General features: G+C 41.5%; 1 protein-coding gene and 1 pseudogene across 1 annotated transcript in view; both read left to right on the top strand.

Moving 5' to 3' along the window:
* The window catches only part of MERTK (MER proto-oncogene, tyrosine kinase), a 92,177-nt gene that overhangs the window by 17,410 nt on the left and 51,659 nt on the right, over positions 1–23,108 (top strand). The window contains exons 6-8 of the mRNA XM_063077814.1: positions 1,621–1,794; positions 15,933–16,019; positions 18,910–19,025. Of these exons, the coding sequence (XP_062933884.1) occupies positions 1,621–1,794; positions 15,933–16,019; positions 18,910–19,025 (377 nt within the window). The remainder of the gene's footprint in view (positions 1–1,620; positions 1,795–15,932; positions 16,020–18,909; positions 19,026–23,108) is intronic.
* LOC134363216 (U3 small nucleolar ribonucleoprotein protein MPP10-like) lies at positions 2,416–9,882 on the top strand (annotated as a pseudogene).

The following is a 23,108-nucleotide window of genomic DNA, read 5'->3' as shown; positions in this document are numbered from 1 at the left end:
CTCAGTTGGCTTTATTGCAACTCTAGAATTGAGCAACACATTATTTCATGAAATAAAGTAAGTGTTCCACTGAGCCCAGCAGAAGAGGATGATTTTATACACAGAAAAAGGCTGAAGAAAGCAGAAACAAAGAACAGAAAGAGGATTTGGTGATTTCACTGTTACTTTCCTAGTAAGCTGGGGATAGGAAGGCAGAACCATAGAAAAATAACATCATGTTACTTCTGGCTGTCTCTTTTGTGTAAGAATCACAGCAGAGGGAACTTCATTATCATACCTATTGAAGATTAAAACTGGCCTGTTTGGGAAATTGGCTGTGATCTCTTTCTCCTGACTTCTGGGAAGGTCAAATCACAATCTAAGTGACTTGGATCTTAGCAGGAGTGACTCCATGTTGGTTAGTCTGGTTTGTTGGGGCCTAGTATAGGAACTTAGCCCAAAACAGTGGCCTCTGATCATTTTTATCTAGCATCACGGAAAGACTCCTCTACTGCCCGTTCTTTTGTGAGCCTTTACTTGAACCCCACTTCAGTCTAACGCTCTCCCAACTGAGCTATTTCGGCTTACTGCTTGAACCTCACTGATGTGGCAGGAGGCCTAAGGGAGGAGGGAAGGAGAAGGAAAGTGGGGGGGGGGGAGACAGAGGGGAAGAGACAGGGAGGGGGTCAGTCAGAGGAGTCTCTTTCAGACCCTCACTTGAGGCCATCCCAGGCTGGACAGGGTTGTTATATCCTCAGAGTGACGTCAGCATCAAGGAGAGGGTTTCCAACATTTGCTGCTAATCTGGGAAAAATATTTAGAGGACATTTTGCTTGTCAGAATCCCAGAAAAATGCCAGAATAGGAACGTTAAGTCCAAATGGAGTTTTGAAAAGCCTTTGAAATAGGAAGTAAAGAATCTTATGTCACATAAATCGTATATCATTCCTGCTGGAACCAGGTCTGTGAGTTCCCAGTCCCAAAAGAACACACTTGAAATGCCTGAGAGCACCTAGCTTGACCTGTTCAGTATTTGGCACATGCCTCACGTAAGTGCTGACTGGTTTTCTCTGAGATAGTCCTAAACTTCCTCATAAGCCCTGATTTGGGGATTGCAGTAGGAGATTTTAGGATTGTAACTTTGTAACTGTGTCTATCCTGTTTTCATGAGAATGTGCATTGAACAGTGTTCAGCCCTATACGAGCTGGTGAAGTTTAAAATTCATTATCACCCATCTGAAAGGCACACACAGATAGATTGTCCTCAAACACAAGCAGACCTTTTCTATAGCTTTGATTTCACTCTGGGTTTATTTTGGTGAGAAATACTGAAAACCTGCCAACCAGCCCCAGGAGTTTGAACAACACCTGATTTAAAACCTGTCTGTGGCCTCCCTTCTGGTAAAACCAGTTCTGAATCACCCTTTACAACCCCTCTGGGAAAATGTCCTAGAAAGCAGCTTAAGGTACACTGGGAGGAATTAGCCTCTGGGCTCTTTGTTACCCAACTTTAAGGTGGTGAGAACTGGCCATTTGAGACCTGAGGTGGCATATGAAGAAATCTGTTGCGAAGTTCTGGTCCAGCTTGCGTGTTTCTGTGGTAGGATCTGAAGCATGCTTTCCTTTCACTCTTTCTCTGCAGGACTTCCTCACTTCACTCAGCAGCCGGAGAGCATGAATGTCACTAGAAACACAGCCTTCAACCTCACCTGTCAGGCCGTGGGCCCTCCTGAGCCCGTCAGCATTTTCTGGGTTCAAAACAGCAGCCGCGTTCACGAACGGCCTGAAAAATCCCCCTCCGTGCTCACTGTTCCTGGTAAGTCCAGGTGGTGTGCTTCTTTCTTTCTTCGTTTGTTTATTTTTTTCTCTAACAGTGGAAAGGATCAAAAGCTTGGTAGCACCCCTGTGCGCCACCAGTGGGCGGTGGGCAAGGATGGAGATGCAGGTGTGGCCGCCGAGGCTAGGGCAGCAGGGGAGAGGGCAGGTAGGAGTCACCAGTGTGAGAATCCACAGGCCAGGGCTTGGAAGCGGGTCAGGGCTCCGCAGGGGTGTGTGTGTGGTTATGTTGACCAAGTGGCCAGAGTCCCTGAGCCCAGACAGTGGAGCCCCGCTCTCACGTCTCCCATTGTGGCTGTGGACTTGGCAGCCAGGCAGGTCTCGCACTTACAGAACCACTGATACAAAGACCTCAGTGGAGTTTGACAGCAACAAAGTGGATTGGTCACGGGGAGCAGGAGGTTTGTGAGTCCTTGTGGGATTGTGGCTGAACGGACATTCCATGGTTATCTGGATTTCCATCCAAATGAGAGTGCCCTGGCTTTGGTCCCTCACGCCACTGATAGGAATGCCAGTGCTGGTTGTCAATGCTGTTGCTGCTGATGCCGGTGGGCTCGCCTGTGGCTCCTCTGCAGCTCCTTTGATTGCATCTTTCAGCGACATGGGCGAGGTTACCACATGGGCAAGGTTACCACGCTCCCTCCTTCCTTCCTCTCCATGTGTTCTGCAAGTGCTTTAGTAGGGACTGCGTATGCCTGAGGCTGTCTGGGGCCCTGAGAACACAGTGGTGAACTTTGGAAGCACAGTCCTGGCTTTCTTCCCACTTCACCTCCCCTCCTTTGTCTTCAGAGAAGTTCTGAATATTGGGGTGCCCTGGGGCCCAGTCATTTCCCTTCTTTTCACTCTGAGACACTCCTGCGAGGGAGGGTTCCTCTAGCCCGTGGCTTCATTACAACCTGTGTGACAGTAACCTCGGCCTTTACCTCTCCAGCCCAGACCTCTCTCACGAGCTTCAGGTTCATGTATCCAGCTGCCTTCTTCACATGTCCACTGGCTGGGTATGTAAACATCTTAAAATGAAACTCGTGATTTCTCCCCTAGACTTGTTCCACCCCAGAATTCCCCATCTTAGTAAATGAATCACCATTTTCCCATCTTCCTTTTTCTGCCAGTTCTGCTTCTACAACATATCTGAAATCTGTCTTTTCTCCATCTCTGCTGCTGGCACCCTGTGTCACCGCCAGCTCTTGCCAACACCACTACAGTAGCTTCCTAACTGGTCTGTTTGCTCCCAGCCTTGTTCCCACTTCCATCCACCCTCCTCAGCAGCAGATCGCGTCAACCACCTGCCAAACACCCTTCAGTAGCTTCCGGTCATCTTAGACCATCACCCAGAGTCCTTCCTGCCCTTGCCCACAGACCCCGCATGCTCTGCCCCTGCCCAGCTCTCCAACCCAACCCATCCCACTCTCACCTCTCTGCTCTCTGAACACCAGCCACACTGACGGTTTTTCATGTCTTCAGACTCATCACATTCCTTCCTGCCTGAGGACATTTGCAGTCTCTCTCCTGTCGGCCTGCAGTGATCTTCTGTCTGCCCTTTGTCCTGTGACACAACTCAAATACCACTTCTTCAGAGAGGCCTTCCTGAGCACTCTTAAGGCTTCTAGGTCCTCCCCACCCCTGTGACTCCTAATCGCATACTCTTGTGTACTTCCTTCACTGCATTTGTTCCGGTCTCTAATGATCCTGTTTATTTGTTTGGTCTCCTTATCTATCTTCTTAGAGAAGGACTCAGTAAGGACAAGGACCTTGTCCCTCCCTTCCACCGCTGCACTCCCAGTGCCTAATGCATGCGTGACACATAGTAGCACTCAGTGAGTATTTATGGAGAGGACGGATCAGCTAACAAATGCCAGTCCTGAGGGGTCCTCTTGGAATCACTTTCTGATCCCTGACTTCAGGAGAAATGTTATAGTCTTCTCTGCTTCCATGTAAATTCTTTGAGTTTATGCAAGGAATTGCTAATCAAGTGACTTCTTTGTTCAAAATCAATTAAAAAAACACACTCCACCGGCTCTAGGATGTTTTCTTTGAAGTTCCATAAAGATTTTTTTTTTTTTTTCTGACTGGTAAGGGGGTCGTAGCCCTCGGCACGGTTTGGTCTGCACGACGCTCAGCCAGTGAGCGCACTGGCCATCCCTATATAGGATCCGAACCCACAGCCTCAGCGCTACCAGCGCCGCACTCTCCCGAGTGAGCCACGGGGCCAACCCCATAAAGATTGACAATTAAATACATAGAATTTAAGCATAAAACTTCAAGTTTTGGTAAGCGTAGCTGTAGACACCCATGTAACTACCACCTGAATCAAGATGCTGTCACCTCAGAAAGTCCCTTCATGGTCTCTCCCAGCTAGACACCACTTCCTGGACAACTGTGTTCTGATGTCTATCATAGGTGTATAATTTTTTGTGTCAGGCTTCTTTCGCTCAACATGATGTTTTTGAGGTTCACCCATGTTGTGTGTGTCAGTAGTGCCTTATTTTTATTGCTGATAGCGCTCTATCATATGAATGTGCTGATTTTGTTTATCCACTTGTCTGGTGAACATGTGGGATGTTTATGGCTGTCAGCTGTTATGATCAAAGCAGCTGTGAATATTTATGTGCAAGTCCTTCGGGGGAAATAGGTTTTTATTTTGCCTTCAGTAAATACCTAGGAGAAAAATTTCTGGGTCATCTGTCAGATGTACGTTTAACTTTTAAAGAAACCACCAAGCTGTTTTCCAAAGTGATTGTATCATGTTAACATTCCCAGAGACAGCGGATAAGCATTCCAGTTGCTCCTTCCACACTCTCGCAAACATTTGATATGGTCAGTCTCTTTAATTTCAGACATTCTAGTGGATGTGAAATGGTAGATTGTTGTTTTAATATGCATTTCATTTCTCTGTCTAATTTTAGATTAAATTTAGAAAAGATTTTAGTGTCTTTTCTTGAGCTAATTAACCAATCATATCCTTTTTGGTGAAGTGTCATTTCAGGTATTTTGCTCATTTCCATACAAATCTTAGAATCAGCTTCACAGTTTTTACAAAGTGTCTGCTGTGATTTTGTTTGCAGTTGTGTTGGATTTATAGATCAAGTTAGAGGAAAATGACATCTTTACAATATTGATAATTCCAATCTATGAACACATTATCTCTCTCCATTTATTTAGGTCTTCTTTGGTTTATCTCAGCAATTTTTATGGCTTTGGGGGTAGAGGTCTTGTTATTTGGTACATTTGTTTATAGTTTTTAATTGTGATTGTATGTATTTAAGGTGTACAGGATATACATGTACATAGTGAGCTGATTACTAAAGCCAAGCTAATTAATATGCTTATCTGTTCATAGCTACCATTTGTGTGGCGGTGGGGGGAGAACACTGAAGATCTACTCTCCTAGGAAATTTCACGTGTACAGTACAGTATTGTTCTCGTACTCCCCATGTTGTACATTAGCTCTAGAGCTTATTCATGCTGCATCACTAAACTTTGTACCTTTTGACCAGCACCTCACCAATCCTCACCCTCAATCACCATTCTCTTCTCTGCTTCCATGAGTTCAACTTTTTTAGATTCCACATATAAATGAGATCATTTTTTTCTATGCCTAGCTTATTCACTTAGCAGAATGTCCTCTATGTTCATCCATGTTGTTGCAAATGGCAGGATTTCCTTCTTTTTAAAGATTAAATAATATTCCATTTTATCTCTCTCTCTCTCTCTCTCTCTCACAACATTGTGTTTTTTTTTTTTCCTTTAAACCTATTCATCTGTTGAAAGACACAGGTTATTTCCATGTCTTTGCTATTTTGAATAATGCTACAGTGAATGTGGGAGTGCAAATATCTCTTCAAGATATTGACTTCATTTCCTTTGGATATATACCCAGTAGAAGGATTGCTGGATCATATGATAGTTCTAGTTTTAATTTTTGAGAAACCTCCATACTGTTTTCCATAATGACTATACCAATTTATTTTCCCACCAACAGTGTGCAGCCAATCAGTGTGCACTAATTTGTACTTCTGTGCCAATAAATAGCATATTTGCTTTCATTTTTCAGTTGTTTACTATTAGAATATAGAAAATAGATTTTGTATGTTCTATAAAAATAGGGACAAAATCTCTGTCTAGAACTTTTCCTTTACTGTATGTTTTCTCAGAAATTAAAGTGTGTTTTTGTGATAAGATCTGCAAATTCCTTTAAAACCAAAGGGTATAATTTGTCTTAGCTTAGAGATCTGGTTTATTTTTAAATGGCCAGTTGCACCCTTACGACTTCCACCTAGTTTAGATATTAAGTTCTTTATAATTTATACTTTACTTTCTTTATAGAGAAGATAGAATTGAGCCACTTGTAGCCTAATAGTATGCTTTGAAAAATAACATTGTGATGGTGGCTGCACAAAGCTGCACATGATAAACTTGCACACAGCTATGTACACACATGAATGAATCCATGCAAAACTGGTAAAATCTAAATAATCTGTGTGATGGTACCAATGTTAATTTCCTCGTTTTGATAGTATACAATACTTATGTAAGAAGTTAATAGTGGGGGACCTAGGATGAAGGATACATGAAATCTCCACATACATTTCTTTGCAACTTTCAGTGAATCTATAATTATTTCAAAATAAAAAGTTAAAGAAAACTTTATTTTACGTGATTATTAGATGATCTTATGTCAAAAATGTGGAAGATGTAGAAAAGTATTTTCACATCTTATTACACATTTATAATTACAATGAAAACACCCATGTATTTCCTTCCAAACTTTTCTGTAGTACATATGTGTTCATATATATGTGATTTCCTTCCAATCAGAATAATACATGTGCAGATTAATTTCAGCCATACTATTACACAAATAATATGCAATACATATCCAATGTAAAACGTTCACATGACAGGGACTTACCAAAGCAAAACGTGAAAGACTTCTTATTCCCCTGTGCAAAGGAAACCAATGGTGAAATCAACCCAAAGTAAACTTTTCTGATCTCTTCTGCTGAGAAAATGCTAAGTAGGGAAGTGGTTTAAATAGCCCTGATTGTTTGGACTGATTTGAGCAAGAATATTTATGTACAGGAAGGTCATATGCTTTTTCCCTCTTGATACTAGTTTTTGGTTTTTTCACCTCTGTGATGTGAGAGCCGTTTTTAAGAGACATGAGCAAAGAAGTGCTTTATCTAAAGGACATTATTCTGGGGCCGGCCCCATGGCTCACTTGGGAGAGTGCGGTGCTGGTAGCGCTGAGCCTGCGATTTCGGATCCTATGTAGGGATGGCCGGTGCGCTCACTGGCTGAGCGTGGTGCTGACAACACCGTGCCGAGGGTTGTGATCCCCTTACCAGTCAAAAAAAACAAAAAACAAAACAAACAAACAAACAAAAAGGACATTATTCTAAATGAACAAAGCCAATCTCAAAGGTTATATATGTTATGACTGCATTGAGATAGCATTCTCAGAAGGACAAAATTGTAGAGGTGGAGAACAGACTGCCTCTTCTCAGGGGTTGGGTTCGGGTATAGAATGTTCCTGTGAGGGGTAGCATGAGAGAGCTTCTTTTTGGTGACGGAATAGTTCTGAAACCACAAATCTGTACCTGTGATAAAATTTCATATAACTATATACTCCTGCCCCCTCCCCCAAATGAAACAAAACAGAAGCTGGTGAAATATGAATAAACTCTGTATTTTAGTTAATGATATTGTACCAAAGTTACTTTCCTGGTTTTGATCATTGTACTGTGATTATATGAGATCTCATCATTCGGGAAAGCTGGATGAAGGGTGCATAGGAACTCTGTGCTATTTTTGCAACTTCCTGTGAATCTAAAATTATTTCAAAATGAAAGAGCTTTACTTTTTTGATATTATGAAATTCATTTTTAAAAATTTTTTATTGGTTATGAATATTCATGAGATATAAAGCTGATTGTCACCCCTCATGCCCAAGATGTGAAGGCCAGATTCATACTGGCAGCATGCTCATTACCACTAATTGCATTTGTACCCTGTGTCCTCCACCCAATTATCCCCAACCTCCCGGCCCCTCCCTCTTTCCCACCCACTCCATTTTGTAGCCCAAGGAATATTCTCTTACTCTGGAAGTCCAATGCACCACTGTGGTCTTACCTACCTACCTTCCTTCTTTCTCTCTTAGCTCCCACTTATGAGTGAGTACATGCAGTATTTACCCCTCTGTGCTTTCCTTATTTCACTCAACGTTTAAGTTTCTCCAGGCTCATCCATGTTGTTGCAAATGGGAGAATTTCATTCTTTTTTATGGCAGAGTAGTATTGCATGGTGTATATATACCACAGTTTCATTATCCAGTCATCCATCGATGGACATTTAGGTTGGTTCCATGTCTTGGCTATTGTAAACAGAGCTTCAGTGAACATGGGAGTGCAGGTATCCCTTCGACATGATGATTTCCATTCCTCTGGGTATATATCCACAAGTGGTATTGCTGGATCGTATGGAAGATATATCTGTAGTTGTTTGAGAAAACTCCATACTGCCTTCCGTAGTGTTTGTACTAATTTACAGTCCCACCAGCAGTGTAGGAGTGTTCTCTTCTCTCCACACCCTCGCCAGCATTTGTTATTCACCGTCTTTTTGATTATAGCCAGTCTAACTACGGTGAGGTGGTAGGTATCTCAGTGTTGTTTTAATTTGCATTTCCCAGATGAGTAATGAGGTTGAGCATTTTTTCATGTACTTGTTGGCCACTTGTATGTTTTCCTTTGAAAAATGTCTATTTAGTGCCTTTGCCCATTTTTTAATTGTGTTATTTGTTTAAAAAAAAAAAAGTTTCTCCATCGACAGTGGGTCCCACTGTCCTCCAGCCTCCTGCAGTGCCTCAGTGAGGTGACAGGAGGAGCAACCTGGGATTTACAGCCTGAGAACCATTGCCGCAGCTGCTTCAGGTGTTGGCGGGAGCCCATTGGGGTTGAAGACAGTGACCTTGAAGACAGTGAAGACATTAAACAACATAAGGAAACCTTGAAAAGAGTGACCTTTTCTTTAGCAGATGATGAGGAAACTGAAGATACACATGTTTCACATGTAAAGAAAGATTCTGATGAAGTGAAATCCTCTTTTAAAAAAGTCAGGAAAAGATAAATGAAAAAAATTCCATCTTTAGAAAAAGAGTTGTTGGACAAAAAGCCCTGGAAGCATCAAGGGCAAGTGACTGCACAGAAGCAACCAGAGAACAGCCTTCTGGAGGAAACCCTGAACTTTGAGCATACCGTCAGGATGGCACCTGTGATCAGAGCGGAAACCACCCTTCACCTTTCAACTATCATTAAATCAAGGATAAGATATCAGGCTTGGGATGATGTAGTACGTAAAGAAAAACCCAAAGAGGATGTGTATGAATATAAAAAGCATATAACCTTAGACCATGAGAAGAGTAAATTGAGCCTTGTTGAAATTTATGATCAGGACTGCCAGTATGAATCTGGTCTTTACATCTGGGGTACAAGGGGTGACAATCAGCTTTGTATCTCATGAATATTCAAAACCAATTTTAAAAAAAGAGAGAAATTTATGATTAGGAATAAATCAAACTCAACAAGCCTGCACTAGACATTGAAGTTCTGTCAAGTGTGCCGGCCATCACCACACAGGAAGTAGCCCCCATGAGTGTTAGCACTGCATTGCTCCTGGCTCCGGAGGAGCTCAAGGAGGAAAGTAAAGCTGGAGATGTAGAGACAGCTGCTGAGGAAACAGCTACAGAGAAGAAACCAGAAAGGACGCAAAAGGAACTTCAAAAGTGTATGAAAATAAAAGAGAAGGAGAAGCGGAGAAAACTCCTGGAAAAGAGCAATCCAGATCAGGCAGGGAGACGCAGTACAGCAGCGGCTTCCAAGTTACCACGGCTGCCAAGGCGGGCAGGGCGTCCCTGCTGAGGGATGAAGGTAAAGACAAGGACTTAAAGTCATCTCAAGCATTCTTTTCTAAATTACAAGATCAAGCAAAAATGCAAATCAACGATGCAAAGAAAACAGAAAGGAAAAAGAAGAAAAGACAGGACATTTCTGTTCACAAATTAAAGCTGTAATATGTTTTGAATATAATCCAAATATTGATGTATATGCTTATATTTTGTTACTGTCCTGTGTTACAAGAAAATTTTGGAGAACCTTAAAAAAAAAAAAAACACTTTTGTGGCATGGTGTGTAATGGTGGAATGCGTTACAGGTGAGTGATTAAGATCTCTAGCTTTGGCAGGTAGGCTGCTGCCATTTCAGGGTTGTGTGTCCCTGGGCAAGTTACTCAACTACTTTATATGAAATGGGGATAACAACAGTGTCTACTTCATAAAATATTTATGAGGATTCAGTGAAATAATGAAACCCTTGGTACTGGGACAGCCTACGGGTATGATTGAAATGCTACTTGTTGCAAACTTTTTGTGTTATTTTTATATGCATTGGTTACTGACTCACCATCAATTTCCAGCTGCCTTTCTGTTAACAGTGGTGGACTTGTGCTGACCTTTCTGAGTTTTATTTTGAAAAATACTCATTTTATATTTAAATCCACATCTAGAAAACAGCTGAGCTACTTGTTGTTTTAGTTCGTTGGACGTAGTTATTAATATTCTTGTAATGACAGCAACGATAATAACTAAAATTTATACCATTCAGTTCATAATTCTCACAGTTCTTTCTATAAAGATATACTTCGAATCTCATAGCAAGCTGTGATAAAGGTAGGCATTTTTAATACTCGTTTTACACATCAGGAAGAAATTTGGAGCTATTAAGAGACCTGCTAGCTTAAAGTCTATTTTCCAAGGCAGCTAGAGTGATAAAACACAAGTCAGGTCATGTCAGTCCTCTGCTGAAAGCTCTGGGTTTCTTACCCAACTCAGAGGAAAAGGCAAAGGCCTCTGCCACCTGTTCACTCTGCCGGGACCCTCCCCAAGCCCCCTAGTGTCAACTTGGCCCACTCCAAGTCTTTCCTCAGAGGCCATTTCTCAAGGAGCCACCTCTGAGCCCTTACCCCCAGCCCCCTTTAAAATTACAGTCTTCTTCCCCACCCACCCTCTGATCCTCTTCTATTTTCCATAGTACGTACCACCTTCTGATACAGCATGCAGCTTACTTATTTCTCAAGGTTATTATTTATTGCACATTTCCCTCTGTGAAAATGTAAACTCTAATAAGGGCAGTGATGTTTGTTTTATTCATGGGTACATCCCAAGTTCCTGGAAAAAGTGTCTGGCACATAGTAAGTACTTAGTAAATATGAGAGTACTTCAAAAAGTTTATGGGAAGATTTGTACTATCCTTTAGTTCTATCTTTTCACAAACTTTTGAAGTGCCCCGTATTTGTTGAATGAATGAATACAGGGCAGATAGAGAGTTCCAAGTTAATAAGCTGCTTCGTTTATGCAGAGTGTTGTTCTCTTTGTTACCTCCTTTGGTAGAAAGATGGACACTGGAAAAAAAGAGAGAGAGAGGGGGTTGTTTATCTAGTTAACTTGAAGTGTTGCTTAACTCAGAACTCAGCGTTGGACTAAATGCTCTCAGAAGTTGCTTCTTCAGCAATTCTGATTGACCTTCCCTCAAAGGAACATCCTGTTACTGAATGTTCCTTAAACATGTCTTTCAGGGCTGTGTCATAGGCTCTTTTTGCACATCAGCAGAGGACCACGCAAGAGGGGCATGCACCATCATAATAGAGTTCGATGAAAAGGAAAACTTGTTGGACGGGCGACAACCCACTAGAAGAGAACTCAGCTCAGGGTGGCTGTGTTGGCTCTGGTCCCCAGGGGCATTCAGGATAGAGTGGGTGGGAGGGTGGAGACTTGGGGGGTGGATGATTTTCTCCCTGGAAAGCCACAAGGGTTTGGGCTATAAAATGTCAAGGTCTATTCCAGTCTGGTGGTTACTGTTCATCCACAGAGGGAGAACGGGCAAGTGAGAGGGCAAGTCTTTTCCTAGTGCACATTTGTTGCTCTAGTCAGCCCAGGCTTATAAATGAGTCTCTAACTGGGAAGCTAGTGCCATTAAACCAAAAAAGTTTAACTGAAAAAAATAAGCAAATAAGACTATATTTGTCCTTAAGTGCCTGTCTAGTTTGGGAAAAAGTTCACTTTGGTCTGAACCAGTTTCTGCTTCTCTCTGCTGGCATCCATTTGGCCTGTGGGTATTAACTACCTGACCACATGGAAGACAGGTCATTTGACTACTGCCAGGCTGTTCTGAATTGGGGTGGGTGTTTTGTGCTAGGACGTTCGCTATAGATCATTTTCCTGACTTGGCATGCAGTTTGAAAAGAAACACAGAGAGGAAAAATGACTTCCTGCTTGACCTAAAATCAGGTCCCACGATAACTGGTTTCACTTTCAGCCTTGATAAGCCTTACAGGACTGAAGAACAGTGGGGCCGAATTGTCCTTTTTTAGCATCTATACCTGGGTAATGGATCTCGATGGAATAAATTTCCTGCTCTACCACAGAACCAGGTATCCCGTCTGGACCAGTTTGAAATGTGATTTTGTAGTTTGTACTCAAGTGTTTCCTAAGGAATTTGATAAGAGTGTTGAGGTCAAGTGACTGATTTTAACCTGCAAATGTCTCCTCCAGTGTATAAAAATATATAAGTTAGTAAGGAACGCCCTGTGTCTTCTGACTGAGCCAAAAAAAAAAAAGCCAGTTTTTCTAAATATAAGTCAAGTTTTGCAAGTTCAAGGGCCTGGTGAAATGGGCATCTCATGTGGAAGCTTAGGACCTGGAAGGGTAAAAGTGGTGCTTCAGCATGAAAATCAAAGTGTCAGAGGGATGACTGTGAAATAGTGATGCAGAGCACGGGCCCCAAGTGGTGGCTGAGAGGGATCAGTGTCTTGACCCTCACCCTGTGTGTGTCTTCTTTCCTAAAACCAATGCCTGACAAAGTGCCCAAAGTCTAGATGCCACACCAGTGCTGCTTCTCCACCTCCTGTGTCCCTCACGCCTCTCCCTCGCTTTACAAAAGAAAAAAGATTTCTCTGTCACCTATGTGAAATTGCTATGGGGCATCAGCTCCCAAATGCTCTGGTCCCAAGCTCCTTCAACAGACTTAAAAATTATTGAGAACCATAGAATTTTTGTTTATGCAAGTTATATCTATCAACATTTACTGAATTAAAAATTAAAACTGAAAACTTTTAAAACACAAGAATACACAAGCACGTATTCCATTGCTTAACAGAGCTATGACATCTTCGCATGTTAAACAGCCTCTGGAAAATTCCATCATACATTCCTGAGATAATGAGGATGAAAAGGGCAAACAACATAATATTATTGTGAAAATAGTTTTCACTTTGAGAACCCATAAAAGGGTCTTGGGGATCCTCAGTAGTCTCTGGACCGCACTTTGAGAATCAAATCTTGGGGTTAGGAATTTTCCAGATTACTGCATAGACAGAAAATTCCAAATTTTCTCCAGCAAAGGTGTTGCCCTTCTGATAAAATTGTACTTATGTTAAGAATTACTTATATTGTTTTGATCAGTTATCCTAATAATAAGTATAATCAATCCAGAAGAAAACTTTTTTCCAATTTCAGTGTGTACATGTATCTTTGTTGCCAAGAGTATCACAGGGTGATTAATCAAAGACTTTCAAACACACACATATGCCATTAGGATAAAATTCTCTCCTACCCCAAATTTTAGTTTCTTAGCACTTCAAATTGTCAAGAGAATTTAGTTAAACAATCTTCCAGTCCGGGGGAAGTACTCCTCATTTTAGAAAATTAAAATACTGTGAAGTGCTGATATAAAAGGGATCAGAATTGCATTTTTTCTTACGATTTCTCCCAGAGGCATTTCTCTGCCATGTAGTGACCACTTGGCCCTAGCCCCGGTGCGGCCTGGGTCACATGGGCATTTGACCTGGAATAGCCTTTTCGGGCTGATACCTCCTGAACTTCCCTCGGCTATTTTTTCCCCTCCCATTTTCCAAATATTTAATTACTTCATTAGCGACTGATTTGAATTTAGAAATATCAGATGGAAAGTTTCCTACACAAGTAGATGGTTAGAAGAAAACAAAATAAGCTTTTCAGGTAAGAAGCAAATGGTGGTGTATTTTCAAGAATTATGTCTGTGCTTCTCTAGTCAATGGTGATGCTATTGTGTGCCAGATGACGTTTTTGTGTGCCACAGATATAAAAGTTTCCAGATTCAGCTAAATGGTATATAGAGCTGTACTTTAAAAATATAACTTTTTAATTTTAGAATACTTTTAGATTTATAGAAAAATGTGGACATCGTACAGAGAATTCCGATAAACCCCACCTCCACTTTCCCCTAGTATTAATATCTTACCTTAGTGTGGTACATTCATTCCAGTTGATGTACTGACACTGGTACAGTATTATTAACTGAAGTTTACATTTTATTCAGATTTCCTGAATTTTCACCTACTATCCTTTTTCTGTCCCAGGATTTCATTCAGGATACCACATGACATTCAGTCACCGTGTCTCCTTAAGCTCCTCTTGGATATGACAATTGCTCACACCTTCCTGGTTTTTAATGACCTGGACAGTTTTGAGGATCACTAGTGAGGGATTTGGTAGAATATCCCACAGTGTGGACCTGTCTGATATTTTTCTGATGACTAGACTGGGGTTTTATGTTTTGGGCGAGAAGGCCACAGAGGGAAAGTGCCATTTTCATCACGTCACATCAAGGGTACATTCTATCAACATGACTTGTCACTGTTGGCATGAACCCCAGGCATCTGGCTGAGGCAGCTTTGGTCAGTTTCTCCACTCTAACATTTTTTCCTCCTTTCCGTACTGTGTTCTTTGGAAGGAAGTCACTACGTGCAGCCCATAGGAGTGGAGAGTTATGTTTTACCCCCGTGAGGGTGGAGTATTCACAAAAAAGTATTTGGAATTCTTCTGCATGGGAGGTTTATCTGTTCTCCCCTATTTTTTTAATCATTTATTTATATCAGTATAGACTCATGCGTATTTATTTTATACTTTGGTTTACAATTTAATGCTACCTTATTTTGCTCAAATTGTTCCAGCTTTGGCCATTAGGAACTCTTTCAATTGGCTACTGTGTCTCTTTGACATATCATTGCCTGTGTGTGTGTGTGTGTGTGTGTGTGTGTGTGTGTGTTGCATGTTGTATTTGTGTACCCCAGGCTCATCTTATATGTTTCCTGCCCCAATGTGTGTGTGTGTGTGTGTGTGTGTGTGTGTTGCATGTTGTATTTGTGTACCCCAGGCTCATCTTATATGTTTCCTGCCCCAATCTAAGAATCAGCCATTTCTCCAATGAGCCCTGGTTCCCTTTATTTGAGAAGGATATTAGAAATCAAGCTCTGGGTAACCTTTCTTCCTTTCTATTTAAAATTAATGAATCAAGTCCGGCTGTTTATCTCATTTGGCTAGAGCACAGCCTTAAAATGCTGAGGTCGTGGGTTCAGATCCACTTACTGGCCAGCCGCCAAAAAAAATAAACTAATTAAATTAATGAATCAGTTATTTTTAAAATTTCTAATATGTCCTCAGTCCTCTGAAATGATAGAATTTTTCATTTAGCACTAGTGTCTTTTCTTTGAGTAGTTATAATGCCTTGCTTTTATATAATTCCTTGTAAATTGACCAGTTTTTACTATTTAAGAAAGGATTCATTACAACAGATTACCTGAAATTTTAAAAAGTGTGGCTTTTATCCTGTTATTTCTGGTATTCTGAAATGTCCATAGCATAGCGACACAGTATGTGCTGGGGGTAAGCAACAAGGGATTGGGTGAGCCTCAGAACCCACTTTTCTTGATTTGGGGTCCAGCGGTTCTCCTATCTCCTTGCAGCAATTTAAAAGCCTAAACAATACAGCTTTATTACCAACCTCTCACCATTCAAGGTCTGAATGAATAAGAACAGCTGCCTTTTGTGCCCATGGTGGCCTTGCTCTCGGTACCTAGGATTTAATCCCAGGTTTGCTTTTCTATTGCTAGCACACTTCTGAAATTAATTTTGCATTTATGACTAGATGCAATGAACCCCAAAATGAACGAATGCTAAGACAGCATAGGCTCTGGTGAACAGCAGTCCGTTTCTCTGCCACTGGTCTTACAGGTGTCCTTCCACTCCAGGTCTGGCTGAGACGGCAGTCTTCAGCTGTGAGGCCCACAATGACAAGGGGCTGACCGTGTCCAAGGGAGTGCAAATCAACATCAAAGGTAAGCAGCAAGGCCAGGTACCATGCACAAGTGTCTGTGAGCTGGTGGGGGACTCAGCATTTGAGCTCTGCAGCCAGCTCCTTGGGTAGGAGTCCTGGCTTTCCCACTGACTTTCTCTGTGACCTTGGACATTTCACTTTACCTCTTTGGTTTCCGTGTTCCGCTGAAAAATGGGGGTAATTACAGAATCTACCTATCATTGAGGCTTGAGTCTTGATGATTTAATGCAAGTAAAAGCACTCACAACACTCCCTGGCACTTAAGTCTTTGATAAACATTAGCTAGTGTAGTTCTGCTTAATCCAAAAAGAAAATAAGCTAAAATGTTTATCCTTGATTGTATTAACTCCTATTTTCACTTTTCCCTCTTCCACCCCGAACTAGTCCTCATTAACTCTTGAAGAGCCCTGCAGGTGGTGGTAGCTTGGGGCATGGATCAAGGGAATGGACTCTGTCCTCCTCAGGGCAGCTGGGCACAATCTCTGCCAGCTCCTGACTCGGGACTGGGGGATAGGACAGCAGGTCAGAGTCACTCCTCTGAAGGGGCCCAATGCTGCTTCCTTCTTTCTCCTAATCTCCCTCTTCTTCTTGCTTCCTCTGAGCTGGGCTTTCACTAAGGCTGAATTGGCAGTGAATTATAATAACAGGGTTATAATAACAGTTCATTATAATAACAGGTTTAATGACAGAGTTTGAAGGTCCCCCAGGCGGGTCTTGAGACATTCCAATCTACTTCATCACCTTGTTCTCTCCCTCCAGTGTGATCAAAGGTATTTAAACCTGAAACTTGAAAGAAAAGGAAAACCTGCAAGTAAATACTGCCTTTTAATTTTTTTTCAAATCATCTTTATTTTCATAGAAATTCAAGCAAATTTTGTGTTTTACTATTTGATCATAATTTAAGTACTGAGAAGTAAATATTGCGTTTGTTCCTGTTTCTTTCATCTTATCCTTAGGGAAAAAATGCAAGGAAGAAGCAGAATATGTTTAATAATGAGTTAAAGGGTGGGTATATGCAGAAATGGATTCAGAAATACAGAAGCTATACTCGAAAAAATGTGCTGATTTTAGTTTCAGCAAAGCAAGCAGATGAAGATCATGAAAAGGCATTTTTTAACAGTTCATTGGAATTTTAAAAAAAGAGAATGGGGAAACTAAAAGTTACTACTGGAGGAAGTATATAACTTCCTTCCTTCATTATGAATCCCGTTATTATAATTTTCAAAAGATATGTTGGGAATTTCAGAAATTCCTGAGTGGGTGTAAGTTTGTAAAGACATTTTCATAAAATCTAAACTTGTTAAAATTAAAAAATGTATAAAATGAGAAGGACTTCTTTAATTTTATGCTGCAGACACAGTCTCAGCTAAGATTTTTTTTTTTTTTTTTTTTTTTTTTTTTGATAAATCCCGTTTCCAAAACTTATGTTTTGGCTTTTATGTCAAAGCAACCGAGACTCCTAATCTATTAATACTGTGCTCTGTTTGGTCAAGTTTTTTATCTGGAAAGGCAGATACTTTAGGGCAGTTCTACAAATAATCTGTTTAGGGACATCAGTCAAACAATATGCTGATTCTTCCCCACTCACCGAGCTCTGGGTCCACCAGTGAAACCAAGACTCCTGAAGATGGTGCCCAGTGCATGCTCAGTGTGGTCCCAGCCCACCTTCCCTGGATCTCCTGCCATCCTATCACCACCTTTACCACCACCATACGTACCCCCGGCCTCATGTGTGTTACTTCATGTGTTCCTCACCACAGCCCCATGGAGCAGTGCCATAATCATCCCCATCTATAGCAGAGGGAACTGTTTTTAGAGAGGGCATGTCCCGTGTCCAGGGCCACTCAGCTGGTTAAGTGGTAGACCAGATCTCTGGTTCCTGCCGGTGTTCATGCCAGCCTGCTCGCCCTTCTTCACAATAGGCCTCCAGTGTTCTGCTGAGGGGCACAAGCTCTGGAATCACGTGCATCTGAGTTCAAGTCTCTGTTCTCCTGCTTAAAACCTCTCTGTGTCCTTTGGCAGGTTTTTAACTTCTCTGATCCGTAGTTTTCTCATCTGTACATGGGGATTGCAAGACTCCCTCTCTAATATGGGTAATGATGAAGTCCGTAAAGTGTTGGGCACCCAAAAATGTTAGGCATCATTTCTGGATGATAAGTGTAATCATTTTTAAGAATTAAATTTAGCACAACGAAATAAGATTCCCTAAACTTCAGATTCTAATTGAAATAGATTCTAATTGACATAGCTATCCTTGCCCCACATGTGGCCAAGGTCACTGCACCTTCATTTTTGTGCCCATACCCTCCTCCCCCAGCAGATGCAGTTGGCTTTTGCTTGCAGTGACTCTCACCTGTTTGTTTGGCCTTGAAACCTTCTTCCCCTACACACACTCATACTCCCACTCCTGTGGCACCCCTCTCTTCTGGGCACAGGGCACTCTCATCCTTGGTTAATGTGGGTCTTCTCCACTGGGCCATGCACTCCATGAGGCCAGGGCTATGGCTCTTCATCACCATTTAGTGCACAAGTTGCCCAACCAAGTGGCCACACACAGTAGGGTCATGAACACACGCTCAGTGAAAGACATGTATGGCTCCACATCCTTCTCCAGCTTAAAAAGTCTCCTCATTTTATCAGTGAGCAGGAAAGCGGGTCTGTGTTCCACTTCTTAGGCACAGGCAGAACCATCCTATCACTGGAAGACTTATCTGCAGGCTAAACATGATTACCCTCAAGCATATGGTACCTCCTCTTGAAAACGTGTTTCCTTTTGCTAATCTCAAAAAACAAAAAACAGTCTTGGTATTAATGCATTTATATGTTTGGTCGCGGTGGCCTCCTGTGGTTTATAATTGTGTTTTCGTGTGTGTGTCTTTGTTTTTATGTAGCAATCCCCTCCCCGCCAACTGAAGTCAGTGTCCACAGCAGTACTGCACACAGCATTCTGGTCTCCTGGGTGCCAGGTTTTGATGGATACTCCTCTTTCAGGAATTGCAGTGTTCAGGTAAACCTCCGGGATGTAGAGGGAGGGAGTTGTCTGGTGCTTGTGGGTCTGATTTTTCTTCCTACTGAGGACAGGCGCTGAGGGCATCTCTTCACCTCTGTTCAGAGTCCCTTGGCTTCCCCCTGCTCAGTGTCCACCGTGCATGCGCATTTCACGTGCTCTGTCCTGGGATGCAGCTTCCTTTCCCTGCATAGTCCAGGGCCCAGCCAGAAGAGAAACATGTCTCCAAGGGAGAACATCATGAGACCAGGGAGAATTAATTTTTAAGTTACAAAAGCACATCCCTAAATGAGGGCTGGCTTGTGACTAGGAATTCAGGAAGCCAGGCACTCCCCAGCGTGGACAAATGGGCCAGCACAAGACAAGTCATCTGCACTATTGAATGTAGCACCTTAGCCATTGTCTCCCGGGGAAACCTAGGGATTACAGACCTTGTAGTCTTCAGCCACTGTTAACCACTACCTAAAATTGGTATGAAGCAATGCTGTAAAAAATATAGGTCGGCCGTCCTAAAACGGTACCTTGCCGTGATATAAGATCTGCTCTTATTGTCCATAAAAATGGAAACGGTAGCCCTAACACAACTGTTCACTGAGGGCCCACAGTGGCCCAGGGACTTTGCAAGCACACCAGCACTGCAAGCTCCAAGTGCTCACACAGCCCATGAGTGGTAGAACTGGAATTCAAGCCCAGGAGGTTTTGCTGCCAAAAGCAGAGCTCAGAACTCTCTGCTCTGTAGGGTGTGAGGAGAGACGCTGAGCGTGGGAGCAGGTTATTGTACCACAGGCATCATCCACTGAAAATATGAATGCGTTCTGCCTTGTGCTTTGTCGTACAGTAGGGTTGGGTTGCTCCTAGTTTCCTAAACGTCTTGTCGTCTTAGTTAAAACCATGCTAACCTGACAAAGGCCAGTCATGCCAACTCAGCTTAGAGAAGTGACTTCCAAAGAATTTTTTGTTGACAACTAGATGTTTGTAATACCAAATGAAATCAATTTCCCTGTTCTTAAGGCCTCCCACTCTTATGAAACAGCCATTCCTTCTCTGAAGAGTGAAAACATGCGTTATCCCCCAAATAGCCTCCACCTTCACCCCACCACCCCGAGCCTTGCTTAATTCTTGCCTAACTTTATTTGTAAACCTCTCAGGTACTGGTAAGTGTTAGGAATTCTTATTGTGTCTACAATTCCTCGCCAGGAATATCCTATTTTTAACACCTTTTTTTGAGATATAGTTTGCCTACCATAATATTCACTCATTTAAAGTGTACAGTTCAGTGTTTTTTAGTATAGTCACTAAGTTGTGCAATCGTCATCCCTATCTAATTTAGTCTATATTTGTAAGAGGTATTTGTCTGTAGTTTTCTTGTGATTGCTTTTTCTGGTTTTGATATAAGTGTAATACTGGCTTTATAAAGTAGGCTGGGAAATATTTCCTCTTCTGTTTCTTGGAAGAGTTTGTGAAAGATTGATGTTAGTTCTTTAAATATGTAGTAGAATTCACCAGGGCCCTCTGGTCCTGGGCTTTTCTTTGTGGGAAGTTTTTAGAATGTTAGCTCAATCCTTTTACTTGGTGTATTAGTCCGTTTTGTGTTGCTATAACAGAAATACCTGAGACTGGGTAATTTATAAAGAACAGAGGTTTATTTGGCTTATGATTCTGGGACAGCTGCATCTGGCATGGGCCTCAGGCTGCTTCTACTCATGGCAGAAAGTGGCAGGCAGCTGGCGGGTACAAGCAGATCACATGGTGAGAGGAAGCAAGAGAGAGAGAGAGAGAGGAGGTGTGAGGGTCTATTAAACAACCAACTCTCGCAGGAACTAATAGAGCAAGAACTCACTCATTACTCTCCCCCCTCCCAGGGAGAGCATTAATCCATTCATGAGGGATCTGCCCCCATGGCTCAATCAATTTCCAACACTGCCACATTGGGGATCAAATTTCCACATGAGTTTTGGAGGGGACAACACATCCAAACGCCATCACTTGGTATAGGTCTATTCACATTTTCTATTTCTTCTTGAGTCAGTTTTGGTAGTTTGTGTGTTTCTAGGAAATTGATCATTTCATCTAAGCTATCTAATTTGTTGGTATATAATTGTTCATAGTATTCCATCATAATCCTTGTTATTTCTTTGAGGTTAGTAGTAATGTCTCCTCTTTCATTCCTGACTTTAGTGATTTGAGTCTTCTCTCTTATTTTTCTTGGTCAGTCTAGCAAAGGCTTGTCAGTTTTATTGATCTTTTCAAACAACCAACTTTTGGTTATGTGAATTTTTTCTATTTGATTCATTTCCGCTTTAGTCTTTATTTCCTTTCTTCTGTTTGCTTTGGCTTAGTTTGCTCTTCTTTTTCTAGTTTCCTAAGGGGGAGGTTTAGGTTATTGATTTGAGGTTTCTTCTTTTTTAATACAGACATTTCCCTCTAAGCATCACTTTAGCTGGATTTCATAAGGTTTTGTTTTGCTCTATTTTTGCTCATTTCAAATGTTTTGTCACTTTCCTTGTGATTTCTCCTTTGTCCTCCTGGTTATTTAGGAGTGTGTTGTTTAATTTCCACATAGTTGTAAATTCCTCAAATTTTTTTCCTTTGTTGATTTCTAATGTGATTCCATTGTGTTTGGAGAATATGCTTAGTATGATTTTAATCCTTTAAAATTTAATAAGGCTTCTTTTATGGCCTAGCATATATTCTGTCCTGGAGAATGTTTCATGTGCACTTGAGAAAAAATGTATATTCAGCTGTTGTTAGGTGAAGTGTTTGAGGACTTCAAAAAGTTCATGAAAAAATGAAACTAAAAGATAAAAATTAAAAATATAAACTTTATTGCTCAACATGAGCTCCATCAAGTTTAAGACAGTTTTGTAGGTGATGATAGCACCCATTTAGTTCATCCCTAAAGAACTGAGGGTCCTGGGAGTTTAACCATGTCAGTGCTGTTGTTTTTGCATTATTAACTGAAGAAACATGGGTGCCCTTTAAAGATTTTTTTTAAATTAGGCAGTGAAGTCAGAAGGAGCCAAATAAGGACTATAAGGTGGATGCCTAATGATTTCCCACTGAAACTCTCACAGCATTGCACTTGCTTAATGATTGGAATGAACAGGAGCATTGTCATGGGAGAGAAGGACTCTTTGGTGAAGGTTTTCTGGGCATTTTTCTGCTAGAGCTTTGGCTAACTTTCTTGAAACACTCTCATTATAAGCAGATGTTGTCTTTCTTTGGCCCTCCAGAGAGCCAACAAGCAAAATACCTTGAGCATCCCTAAAAACTGTTGCCATGACCTTTGCTCTTGACTGGTCCACTTTTGCTTTGACTGGACCACTTCCACCTCTTGGTAGCCATTGCTTTGATTGTGCTTTGTCTTCAGGATTGTATAGGTAAAGCCGTGTTTCATCTCTTCTTAAAACTATTTGAAAAAATGCTTCAGGATCTTGATCCTACTTGTTGAAAATTTCCATTAAAAGCTCCGCTGTTGTCTGCAGCTGATCTGAGCACAATGATTTTAGCACCCACTGAGAAAGTTTACTCAGCTGTAATTTTTCAATCAGAATTGTGTAAGCTGAACCAGTGGAAATGTCTATGGCTATTGCCTCTGCTGTTAATCGTCAGTCCTCTTTAATTAGGGCATGACCAAGATTGATTTTTTCCTTACAGATGGATGTGGATGGTCTGCCACTGTGGGCTTTATCTTCAACATTGTCTCATCCCTTCTTAAAATGAGTTAGCCATTTGTAAATTGCTGATTTCTTTGGGACATTGTCCCCGTAAACTATTTGTAAAGCATCAGTGAGTTCACCATTCTTCCACCCAAGCTTCACCTTAAATTTGATGTTTATTCTTGCTTCGATTTTAACAGAATTCATGTTGTTCTGATAGGGCCTCTTTTCAAACCGATGTCTTATCCTTCTTTGTGCCTCAAACTAGATCCTGTTCAGATATGTTATAACCAGTTAGTACAAGTTTATGTTGGTGCAAAAGATTTTTGAAATCCATGCATAATTTTTTTATAATACACATTTTCCATGAACTTTTTGAAGACCCTTCATATGTCTGTTGGGTCTAGTTGGTTTATAGGTCTAG

This window comes from Cynocephalus volans, chromosome 14, assembly GCF_027409185.1.
Source record: "Cynocephalus volans isolate mCynVol1 chromosome 14, mCynVol1.pri, whole genome shotgun sequence".
Lineage (NCBI taxonomy): Eukaryota > Metazoa > Chordata > Mammalia > Dermoptera > Cynocephalidae > Cynocephalus > Cynocephalus volans.
This window is presented reverse-complemented; position numbering and strand designations above follow the sequence as displayed.